Source organism: Podarcis liolepis (assembly GCF_965112155.1).
Source record: "Podarcis liolepis genome assembly, chromosome: 7".
Classification (NCBI taxonomy): domain Eukaryota; kingdom Metazoa; phylum Chordata; class Lepidosauria; order Squamata; family Lacertidae; genus Podarcis; species Podarcis liolepis.
In genome coordinates, this window is record NC_139561.1 from 75,057,326 (window position 1) to 75,069,964 (window position 12,639).

The 12,639-nt window shown below is 48.1% G+C and overlaps 1 protein-coding gene across 1 annotated transcript; it reads right to left on the reverse strand.

Annotated features, from left to right (window-relative positions):
- Window positions 1–404: 404 nt before the first annotated feature.
- On the reverse strand, window positions 405–7,408 carry FAM187B (family with sequence similarity 187 member B). The gene is made up of 2 exons (XM_083515277.1): window positions 6,523–7,408; window positions 405–823 (listed from the first exon to the last, which is right to left on the reverse strand). Exons 1-2 carry the CDS (start codon window positions 7,359–7,361, stop codon window positions 484–486), a joined length of 1,179 nt encoding a protein of 392 aa, XP_083371403.1. The 5' UTR covers window positions 7,362–7,408; the 3' UTR covers window positions 405–483.
- Window positions 7,409–12,639: the final 5,231 nt, after the last annotated feature.

The window sequence follows — 12,639 nt, forward strand, 5'->3', positions numbered from 1 at the left end:
ACCTAATGGTCAGGGGTCCCTTTACCTTTACCTTTACTGTCCCAGCTCCTGCCAACATAGCAGTTCGAAAGCATGTCAGTGCAAGTAGATAAATAGGTACCGCTGCGGTGGGAAGGTAAACAGCCTTTCTGTGTGCTCTGGTTTCCGTCACGGTGTTCCGTTACACCAGAAGCGGTTTAGTCATGCTGGCTACACGACCTGGAAAGCTGTCTTTTGAGAAACACTGGCTCCCTCGGCCAATAAAGCGAGATGAGCGCCGCAGCCCCATAGTTGCCTTTGACTGGACTTAACTGTCCAGGGGTCCTTTACCTTTTTTACTGTATAGCATCACTCCAACCAACACAGATTTCAAGCCCTCCCCTCCCTACACACAGCTCCAGGGCTCAAGACTGACTCCAAACGTATTGCTAGTCAATATTTTTTATTAGTCAGCAATCCATGCCCTGCTTTTCTGGGATGTCCAAGAGGTTGTCTGCATCCCAGTTAGACCATGGTGGTTCCGGGTTTCCTGCGGCAGGACTGGATGATGCTGAGGAACATCAGGAAAACAAGGAACATGGAGAGCCCAACAATCAGCGCCTCGATGATGGAGTAGGTGTGGCCATGCTCCCCAGAGACTGGCACGACTCCAGAAGAGGCGACGATGAACTTGCCCACCAGGTGCCCGTTGACATAACACTGGTAATAAGCCCCATGCGATTCATTCTGGAAGGAGAGACGCAGGATCCCGCCGCCGGTGGCCTTGTCCAGGCTCTGGGAGCTATTCTTCTGGAGAAGTTCAAGGCGGGTCAGCATGGTGGGGCCTGCTTGCCAGTACACAGGACTGAAGAAAAGAAGGGGGGGGGAGAACATTTTGCAGACAGAAATGCAGGCTGTTGCTGTGCAGTTAGCATCCTAGCCAATTAACTACAGGTGCCTGAGGTGATTAATTCATTGCCTTAGTCAAGGATGCTTTTTTTAAAAAGTAGGCTGTATTGAACTAAATTACAGCTCTCATTCATGATATACATATACAGTGGTATCTCAGGTTACATACGCTTCAGGTTACAGATGCTTCAGGTTACAGACTCCGCTAACCCAGAAATAGTACCTCAGATTAAGAACTTTGCTTCAGGATGAGAACAGAAATTGTGCGGTGGCGGCACGGCGGCAGCAGCGGGAGGCCCCATTAGCTAAAGTGGTACCTCAGGTTAAGAAGAGTTTTAGGTTAAGAACGGACCTCCAGGACAAATTAAGTTCTTAACCCAAGGTACCACTGTAAAACACTCTTCTAACACTTTAACAGTCATGGCAATAAAGGATCCTGGGAACTATAGTTTGCTAAGGGTGTTGGGCATTTCTGAGAGGGAATTTCCTAACAACGTTCAACAGCTTTAACAAACTACTGTTCCCAGAGTTCTTCCCAGAGGGAAGCCATGGCCTTTAAAGTGGTAAAATAGTGCTTTTAAATAAATTGGTGAACCTCCTTTGGTCATCTCCTTTATTTTCAGTGGGTCTACCCTGAGTAGGACCAACATTAAATACAATCCAGTAATTCCAAGCATAACTTACTTTGTTTCTAACAGGGATAGAGAAACTTCACCCCCCCCCCCCATCACAACATGGCCCCAAACTGGGAAACTCTATTTGAGGTCTGCACTCCTGTGTGAGATCGTAAATCCGGAAAACACATGTTCTGGGGTACCATGTGAGATCACAGACCCCCCCCCAAATGCTGGGGGGGGGGCAAGGTCTTGGCCCAAAATCGCATGAGAGCACGACACCCAACATGGCATTCATACACTTCCTGGAAAAAACTAGTATCTGCAGAAGTGTGTATACACACGAAAGCTCATACCTAGAAAGCTTAGTTGGTCTTTAAGGTGCTACTGGAATTATTTAAAAAAACTTTTTTTGAAAGATTCTTTTAAAGACTGTCTTAAGACAAAAAGACTTGATTCTCTTAAGGGAGTTCTTTTTGGATCATATATATAATATCTTTCATCTCGTTATTTATTATGACTACAACAGACCAACATGGCTACCTACCTGAATCAGGAAAAAACAAGGTGTTTGGTTTTTCCGGGGCAGTTGACACAGGTATGAACCTTTGGCCTTCCAGATTTTGTGGCTTATAATTCCCCGCCCCCATGCTCGCTAGGGTTGATGGGACCTGGAGTCCCCAGCTCTACCTTACAGATAATATTAAGAAAAACCACACAGACTATATTCTACCCAAATACTCAGCAAGAATCGAGACAGCTGCTGCCTCCCAAGTTCCTGGTCTTGTGGAAAGGCACAGAAATGATTGGCAGACAAAGGTAGCAGCAATATTTTGGACTCAGCTATACAGCTGCAAATATAACATTTTAAGTGCTTTCCAAGTGCATCATACAAACGTGACACTAGATGGCAATGGTGGGCTAATGGCAAATTCAATAAACGTTTTAACACTTTTTGAAAAGCACTTTCACAGTGAGTGAGATATATATATATATATATATATATATATATATATATATATGTCTAGAGTCAGTCCTTGTTTCATTGTCTTGCTTTGCATTGGCTGACAGGTCGTCTACTTAAAATTATTACAAATGTCTATACCGCCCATCATAAAGAATGCCAAAGCTGTATGCAGCATAATATCACAAAATGCCATAACATGCAAATCAGAATAAGTTAATTCAGATTATCTATCCAGTAGTTATGTGGTTGGGCTGCATTTCAGGGAATGCCTAAATAAACAAAACAAGAAGTTTAAGCAAGTGCTGAAAACTTTGTACTTTTGACACATGACCTTTTGTTCTAGAAGCAATGGAGACTTGCTGAATTGTCCACATGCTATCTAAATAAACTGCATTTTTTTATTTTTTGCCCCTGAAAAGCACTTCTTGAGAAACTGGTTTCATTCATCAAATAGACGCTCGTTGCAGACTGATTCTGCATTGCCCCAGTGTGTGTCTGTTTGAAAACAGGTAAAAACAAATGTGCTTGTGTGTGTATCCATCGCACCTGTCCAATAACACTGTGGGTGGATACATATGCAAAGACTGCAACCACCACTTCCTTCTTCCTTCACCTGGGAGAACGTGCAGGTAGGAAAAGGTGTGGATTACCTCATCAAGGAGAGCCCATCACGTAACCACATTCCCTATTGCATACAACAGGAGCTAAAATCTATCTAGATCAAAAGCATCATCTTCTTGAGGATGAGCACAAACAATTTCAGGCTGAGAAAAGACATTGTGCTACCAATGTCCTACACAACAAGAATGGCAGGGCAGGACCGGCTTTTTTCAAATATTTGTCAGGATGCAATATAAACAGCAGTGAGATCGTTATCAGGGCCAGATCCAGAGATCATCGGATTCCCATCCTGCCAAACATAGCAGACTGATGTTAAACTTTCGCTTTAGCCTCGTCTCAAATGTCTTTATTCCTACATAACTTCTTGCTTTTCCTGTGAACTGTTTCCTGCTTCACTAAAGAGTAGGATTCGGTTTGCTGTTACTGATACTTTTCTAGTCCCCTCCCACCCCCCCAGCTATTAATCGGCATTTTGGCCTTGCATCCGGAGGTGAAAGTCGAGTCACCTGTCAATCATTAACTGGCTTTTTTCTTTTATTTGAGAGAGAGAACATAGACAGGCGAAACTTAAGTGCTGTGAGAACACTTATATGGGACAGCATCTCCCCTTCATTCACACAGACATTTCCTCGTGCTGAAGATTGTGGTGGGTGAGCAGCTAATGGCTAGGATGGTGAAAGAATTGGAACAAACCATATATGGCTGCATACAAACCATGCATAGCTTCTTCCAAAGAATCCTGGGAACGGTAGTTTGTTATGGAAGCCGGGAATTGTAGCTGTGTCAAGGATAAACTACAGTTCCCAGGATTCTTTGGGCAGAAACAACGTGCTTTAAATGTACAACGTGTGTGCAGCCAACTTTAATTCTATGCAGACGTACTTGGGGCGGAAAGCTGTGTACACACTCACAGCAGAGTCGGTAGAGCATGAGACTCCTAATCTCAGGGTTGGGGGTTTGAGCCCCACGTTGGGCAAAAGATTCCTGCATTGCAGGGGGCTGGGCAAAATGAGCCTCATGGCCTCTTCCAACTCTATGATTTACTCTGCACCCAGCGTGCTCCCACTGCTTGCTGGGGGAGCACTGCGCACACAATCTTGGCCACAATCCATATTTCCTCTGTAGTTTTTAATGAAAGGTTGCATTTTGATTTGCCCCTCAAACCAGTTTTGATCTGGATTGGGAAACATGTACCTAGCCGCGTAATGTTTACACAGCCTACATGGGATCTAATTCAGAGGAACTTACTTCTGAGTACACACATGTGGGCCTGTGCTACATTTGACTATTTTATTGGGGTGAAAAGGGGGCAGATTAAAAAATCAAAGGTTCTTCTGTGCCCTCCTGTCTAGCGTGTAGGATGAGTTGCTGGAAGAAGTGGATAGCGAAGCCTTGCATAGATGGTGTCTTAGGTTCATGGCGTGGACAAGAAAGAGGTCAAGTGGAATGCTAAAATAGTCTGATAAATCAAATCTTTCAGCCAGGAAAAAAGGAGGGTGGATTTCCCCTTTCCCATCTAAGGAAGGTGCAATCTGGGTCTCTCTCTCTCTCTCTCTCCCTCTCCCTCCTTCCCTCTCTCTCTTTCTCTCTCTCTCTGTCTGTCTGTGTGTGTGTGTGTGTGTGTGTAAAAGAGAGGGGGAGGGGGAGAGAGAGAGATCAGCTGTAAGCTCTGGAGACATTTTGGGATGTGTTGTGTACTGAGTTGAATAGGATCCAAAATGCAGCAGTCTGATTGGTCCTAGAACAATAGGATTCAGAATGCAGCAGTCTGATTGGTCCTAGAACAATAGGATCCAAAATGCAGCAGTCTGATTGGTCCTAGAACAATAGGATTCAGAATGCAGCAGTCTGATTGGTCCTAGAACAATGCAGCAGTATGATTGGTCCGCAGGAGCCACTCAATCCAGCTCCAGATGGAAGTGAATCCACAACCTGATTGGCCTACAGGAGAATCCCGGAATTAGCCAATCACGTACAGCCCATTGTGTAAGTAATGTATATAAAGCAGATACTTTGGGGGAACATTCATTCCTCCTCACCACTATGAGCTGAATAAAGAGCATGAAATCCACTCTCGACTCCCGAGTATATTTCAGGATGCTGGCTGCTTTTCTAGAGATCTGGCATGGGGCACATTACCTGCATTGCTGGAAGAGGAATGCTTCTGAATAGCCATTGATGGCAACAACACCAAGGCAACAATAAGATGCTTTCGGTTCCTTGCAGTCAGCAGCCACCCGCCCGTGTGACAAACTGAAACCACCACCTCAGGCGGTGGAATCCGGGGGGGGGGGGCATGCTCCCATTGATGCCCTTCCCCAACAGAGAAGTGAGAAGCGGCTGCGGCTTCCAGCGAGCTGTCTCAGGGCTTTCACTGGGTCTAGCCAAAAGCCACATCTGCTTCTCCGCAGCCATCACGGGAACTCCACCCACTGTCACAAGAGAAGTGGCTTCAGTGGCAGCTTCTAGGGTTCCAACCGCCGGTGAGATTTCGCAGCAAGTGCGGCTGCAGCAGCGGCACCTTCCTGTTTTGCCTCAGGCGGCCAAATGGGATGTGCTGTGCCAGAAGGCAGTTGTTTCATGGAGCACTGAGCTCCACCTGTTCACTACACTTCCATCCCACCCACCCTTTGAAGAGCTCATGGTGGGATACCAAGGGCTTTCCCCAATTTTATCGTCACAATAATCCTGCAAGGCAAGTGTGGGGCTAGAGACACGACGTATCAAGGAGACACAGCATACTGAGCTGCCTTACAGACCATTGGTCCATTTGCATTTGGTATAGTCTTAGTGCAGGGGTCAGCAAACTTTTTCAGGAGAGGGCCGGTCCACTGTCCATCAGACCTTGTGGGGGGCCGGACCCACCCTCTCCTGAAAGCACCCCCCAAAGGACCCCCATCACAAAAAGACCCCCCCACCGCTGCCACTCATGCCGCAGCCACTGCCTCGTCTTCGACAGCGTCGTCATTGTCCTCTGCCTTGGCTCTGTGCCCCGCAGACCCCATGCCGCTGGCCTGGGTGGCAGAGACAGCCTCCCCACTGCCGCCGCTTCCTCCCGCTCGGCTCTTGCCCATATGCGGCCACGTCGGCGAGAAGGAAGGGGCATCGGTTAGAGGCGTCCACGGCTTCGGATCGGCTGCAGGAGCTTCTTGCAGCCAATCCGAAGCCATGCCAGTGTTGCGGAAGTCAGACCCCGCATGGCGCGGCCTCCACGCCACACTGGTTCAGCGTGGGGACTGACTGAGTGGGCGGCATGAGCCCGGTGGGCCACATCTGGCCCCCGGGCCTTAGTTTGCCAACCCCGGTCTTAGTGTCTGCCTTGCAGTGGCTCTCTCTCCAAGGTCTTAAAGAGAGAAAGATGCTGCTGCCTTCTGCCTGCTCCTTTTAACTGGGGTTGCCAGGGATTGAGCCAGGGCCCGTGGCTCTACCACGGAGCGAGCTTGAGGTCCGTACCTGTAGATGGAAGAGGTTGGGCAGCGCAGGTGGGCGACGGTCTTGAGCTGGGGGTGGTAAGTGGTGAAGACGAGGAGCGGAACGGCGCTGGCCTGATCCTGGGACAGCAGGTAAGACGCATCGCAGGGCACCTGGCAGCTTTCCACTCGCAGCTCCGGGCCCCTTCGCGGCAACGCCGGGTGCTTCCTCCTGACCATCCCACAGGGCAGTGGATCTTCTTCGTGCCGGTCCTCCCAGGTCACCTGGGCATAACAGAAACCCACTCGCTTCCTTTCTCCGGGGTTGCCGCAGCGGTCGCAAGACTGCCAAGGGCTCCAGGAGGTGAACAGCTTGGCCCGCGCTCCGTCTTCTAGCTCGGCGGTGGAATTGCCCAGGGTCGTCTCCCCGAGGCCTGCGTGTGAGACATGGATGCTCCCGGCATCCTGGAAATCCACGTCGTAGTAGGCGATCGTGGCATCGCCTGCCCGGCAGGTGTACAAGCCGGAGTCCTCCACGCTGGGGTTTGGGATATACAGGTTGCCAGCGACTAGCTGGGATTTGAAGCGCAACCTCCTCAACTTGGCATGGCTGAGCAAGGGCCAGATGGGGCCCCCTGAGCGCAGGAAGGTGACGGGCTGCTCCTTCGCCCAGGCTGGGTCCAGGTATTGCCAACTGACGAAAATCTTGAAGTAGACATGGGGGCAGCGCAGGATCACTGGGTTGTCAGAGATGAAGGCTACTGTGCAAGGCTGGCCTGGGACACATGGCGGCCCCAGGGAGTGGCCCTCGTACAGGCTACCATCAGTGAAGGCCAAGGCCAAACCCAGGAGCAGAGCCACAGTAGATGCCCAAGAGGACATGACCAGCTGGGCACTGTCGCACTAAGGGCAACTGGAAAGGAACGTTCTAGCTGACCTCACTGTGACATCATAACTGAGGTGGGCAAGAGGATGATGTCATAATGGAGTGTGGGGCTTAGCCAGAGTAATTCTAATTGCTGATGTTCAGTATGACTTTGGTTGTCTGGAGACCCAGACATGCCTCTCTCCACAACTGCTGCCAGGGGGTGGCGAGTCATTACTCATTCTTATTTTTGTTTTATTCCTGATCTGATCTGGGAGGCTTTATCAGCTGAAAAGCTGGGCAATATTATTTTTTTACACGAATAAAATTATTAGATGTTTCTTTCTCCAAGGAGTTTAGTGTAACACACATAGTTCATCCCTTCCCACGGCCCATTTTATTTATTGTTAAAGATAATAAACATTCTTAACAGCAACCTACTAAAAGGAGGGAAAGATGCAGCCATTGCCTTTACAAATGTATGTAACAACAGAAAATGGTAATGAGGGCAGTACAGATAAGTGAAGAATTATGGTTTATGAAGGTGCTAAAACTTCTTTCCCTTACTGTATATATATATTTTTTTTAAAAAAATATTTTTCATCTTATTTTACAAATGTTTTAACGAAAAGACAAAATTTTTACATAATCTTTCCTGTATTGTAAATGCACTTGTTAGACCTAAAATAAAAATAGAAATAAAAAAGGGGAAAGAACATTAGAAAAGAGACAATATTGTTATGCACCACCTCGATCTTTGAATGCTGAGAGATTCTGGGAGTTCCCATGCTTACTAGGTTTGGTTAAGAATTGATGCTTTTGAATTCTGGTGCTGGAGGAGAGTCTTGAGAGTCCCATGGACTGCAAGAAGATCAAACCTATGCATTCTTAAGGAAATCAGCCCTGAGTGCTCACTGGAAGGACAGATCCTGAAGCTGAGACTCCAATACTTTGACCACCTCATGAGAAGACTCCCTGGAAAAGACCCTGATGTTGGGAAAGATTGAGGGCACAACAGGTTTGGTTTCCTTGGAATGAAGGTCAGAAGAGACTGTGGTGTCTTTGGGATATATTTACACTTACCGACACATATGAGCATAGGATGGAGGGGCTCACAGCACTAACACCCCAAAAGGACTTGCTTCCCTTTTAAGTTTTGAGGGGAGCCCCCAAGTTCAGCTCAGAGCAACACAGCGAGCAAGCGATGTCTCACAATCCAACTGCGGCTATTGTTCTCCTACATACCAGTCAGGTGAAGGGGGTGAGGGGAAAGGCCCACCCTGGTGTTTTAAGATGCAGAGCAACCTCTTTGGATATGCTAAATTGTGGTACTTAACTAGCCACTCAAACAAAGGAACTGGTTTGGCAAGCCCTCTTTTATAAGTTCTGCTCTCAGAGACACAGGATCAAAAGTTTGGAAGGGTTTTCATCCAAACTGAACCCCGCCCCCCAACTCATAACAATAGTAAAGGGAAAGAATACAGAAGAGGGAGAGAAGCAAGAAGGGACATTACCAACAATCTGCTATGAGATTTTGATTCCATTTAAGGGAGTTGGGCCTTAGTGGAGGGGCCAATGTGTTTGCCACTTAAATTGGGGAAGGAGGGGGAAGAAATGTCAGGGGAAGAGAGGCTGCAGACAAAGGGTCAGGAAAAAAGTGGGGCTTAAAACTGCGGGATCTACATGCACACCATAAAATGGTAGAGAACTTCCTTATAACAGGATGTTGCATTTGTTTACACTAGCCTTCACCAGCATGGTGCTCTCTCTCACTCGCATTGTTCAGGACTACAACTCCCATCAGCTGGCTGGGGCTGATGGGAGTTGTAGTCCAAAACATGAAGGCAGGGCTCAGGTTGGTGGCTGGCCTGCACTCTGACTGGCAGCAGCTCTCAGGCTGTTAGGCAGGGGCTCTACGTACCCTGATCCTCCTAAGTATGGCCTCATATTTCCATTCACCAGTATTTTTTAAACACACACACACACACACACACACACACAAATAAAAGACCGGTTACACGAAAGATCTCTCTAGCCATAAAAGGTCTCTCTTGCGAACAGAAAACATACACCGCTCATTCAGCAAACAGTGATGAAAAAGAAAATAAATAATGACTAATTCTTCTTTTCACTAAAGGAAACAAAGAGTGTTTTAAACAAAGTATGATGTGGTACAACAGGAATGCAACTGTAAGTTCAAAGTCTTTTTTTTTTAAGCTCTTATTAATCTTCTGGAATAATAATCAAATTGAGGTTTCCGACCCAGGGATGGGCTGCCTGTGTTGGGGTTGGCTCATCTGTGATCATGGGAGCTGGAGCTGAACAACAGGTTCCCCATTCTGGCTATGTATATTTATTCAGACATAAGTAGCATTGAATTCAGTCGGGTTTGCACCCAGAGTTCCCTGTGAAGAGGGACTGATGGTTAAACCACTCTGCTTAGAGCATTTTTCCAAACTGTAGATCAGTGCCAGCATGAAACAATGCAATCATAAGATTGTAGGAATGACCCCTGTGCCATTTGCTATATGTACAGGAAAACATCTGCCTCTGACTTTTATCTTTCGGCTTATGTTTTCCTTCCTTTCCCTTTCTCCTTTTATCCCAAGTGGCAGAATTTTAAAACAACAAGAACAGAAGTTATTTCTGGCAAGTAGCAAGCAAAGCCTTTCTTCATCTTTGCTTGCTTATGTTGGAAAGGGCCACATATATTGATGGTGCTGTAAAAATAAATAAATCAAAATACTCCTTTTGTTTATTCGCTTTTAGCATTTCTCCCCCACCTTTCAGACAACTTATTTATCACAAGTTGCATCGGCTAGTTCCTGAAGGGGAAACAATTCAGTATTTAGGAAGATTGTGATTGAAAGATTGTGCCATCATACAACAGCAGAAGGGGAAAGATACGTAGGTCTCCTGCCCAAAAGAATTTGCAATCAAAACTTCAACAGAATCAGAGAATCAGAGAATTGTTGTGTTAGAAGGGACCACAATGTTCATCTAGGACAGTGTTTCCCAACCTTTTTTGGGCAAAGGCACACTTGTTTGATGAAAAAAATCTCGCGGCACACCACCATTACAGCCCCGTGACGTCAGCGCGCAGCGTCACGCCGGGAGGGACGCACGAAAGTGAAAGTTTTGAATTTTTTTCCCTCCCCCTTGCCGGGGAACCTCCAAGCTTTGGGGGTGGGGGGGGGGAGGAGGCAGCAAAGCGAGGGACTGAGGGACCCTAACCCTAACCCTAACCCTCACCGATCACCCGGGAAAGCATGCGAACGAGGAGCCCCCGTGTCCTGCTCCCGGCAGCGGACGGCACAAAGCGAGGAGGCCTGGACAAGGCAGCATGCTCCCCGCTCTCGCTGCATCGGGGCTTTTCTCCTCCAGGCCGCTTTTGAAGTCCCCTTCTCCGCTCCCAAGAGCCGGAGCCGCTGCTTCCAGGCCCTGTCCGAGCCCCGACTTGTGGCCTCACTTCGAGGAGCGCCTGTTGCTGGGGACGGGGCTGCATCCCCCTCAGCCGCCGCCTCGCTTCCTTCCAGGAGACCCGACGGCTCCCCCTCTCCCGCTCGCCCTCCTGCGCCCGCAGCAGACCGAGACCTCCCCGCCCCCGCCCGGCTCGGCCCTACCTGGGCGCCTCCAAGCCCGGCCGGCTCCGCGTCGCGCTCCACGCCAGGCAGCTGCAGCGGGGGCGCGCGGCGGCCCGGCTGAGCGCGCCCCGGAGCCTCCGCACCGTCGCTCGCGAGTCCCTCCGAGAGCCCTCGGGACTGACTCCGGAGTCGCGAGGCGGTGCGTCGCCCAGGGAAGGGGCGGCTTCCCACAAGTCCTCCGGGAAGCAAACGCCCTCGCCCGCCTCCCTCCAGGCAACATCTCGCGGCACACCAGGCAACATCTCACGGCACACTAGTGTGCCACGGAACACCGGTTGGGAAACACTGATCTAGGAAAACCCACTGCAATGCAGGAATCTCAACTAACACACAGCTGACAGATGGTCATCCAGCCTCTGTTTAAATACCTCCAGGGGAGTCCACAACCTCCCAAGGGAGTCTGTTCCACTGTTGAATAACTCTTACTGTCGGAAAATCATTCCTGATGTTTAGTCAGAACCACCTTTCTTGTAATTTGAATCTGTAGGTTTGGGCCCTAGCCTCCAGAGCAGGAGAAAACAAACTTGCTCCATCTTCCGTGTGACAGCCCCAGAGATATTTGAAGATGGCTATCATATCTCCTCTCAGTCTCCTCTTTTCCAGGCTAAACATACCCATCTCCTTCAAGCACTCTTCATAAGGCTTGCTTTCCAGACCCCTGGTCATCTTGGTTGCCTTCCTCTGCACATGTTCCAGCTTGTCAATATCTTTCTTAAATTGTGGCACCCAGAGGGAGGATTCTGAACATTTTTTCACCTTTGCAAAAGCAAAAAACAACCCCCCCCCATTTTTATCCTTCCCTTTCTCCAAGAGCCTCATACATGACACTTCCCTTACACATTGTAACTTCACAAAAACCCTGCAAGGTATGCCAGGCTGAGAGATGGCAATTTACCAAAGTAAACTTCATGGATGAGTGGGGATTTAAACTCTAGTCTTCCTTGCCCTTGTCTGATACTCTAACCACTTTCCCATACTGCCACACATTAACATACACTAGTCCTATTTTCTAAACAGCTCAAAACTGGGAATGTTGGAAAGAAAAGGGTGTTGACAGTAAGATGCCAAACCACTAATGTTTTAAAAATTCACTGGGGGTTTAAAACACCCAACCCAGCTCTGGAGGGCTTGCCTCATAGCCCTAGCATAGTTCCTGAACTCAGGACCAGCTTAAGGTTTCATGGAGACCTGAATATGGTAGCCACTGTAATTGACTGCACAAATCTAACAAATCACATTTGCTGTTCTAACCACTTCTTACAACTGGGCCCACCCACTGCTAGCAAGTTCCTTCCAGAAGGTAGTCTACTCTTGCCTTAAAAGCAGGATAGGCTGAGAGATAATGAATTGCTGAAAGGCACCTAGTGGGCTTTGTGCCTAACTGGGCATTTTTATTTATTTATCTACATATTTACAGCCCACACGTAAATAAAAATACATCAAGGTGGCATACAGCACATAAGAATAAAATCATCAAAAGGCATCCATAAAAATATCGTTGAATACTTGTTATGTCGTGGGTGGACATAGCAGACGACACAGTGATTTCTTCAAAGCAGCTTTTTATTTGTAAGCTGGAACAGAACTGAACAGCAAACAGCTCAGCTGGCCTGCTTTTATAGGCAGTCGGCTGTCAACACTGTAGCAGCAA

Excerpts from the sequence above, each read along its gene's own strand:
- FAM187B (XM_083515277.1), bottom strand. The coding sequence starts at position 7,361 with ATGTCCTCTTGGGCATCTACTGTGGCTCTGCTCCTGGGTTTGGCCTTG. Across the intron at positions 824-6,522 it reads CCAACCTCTTCCATCTACAG|TCCTGTGTACTGGCAAGCAG; the intron begins GTACGGACCTCA and ends TCTTTTCTTCAG.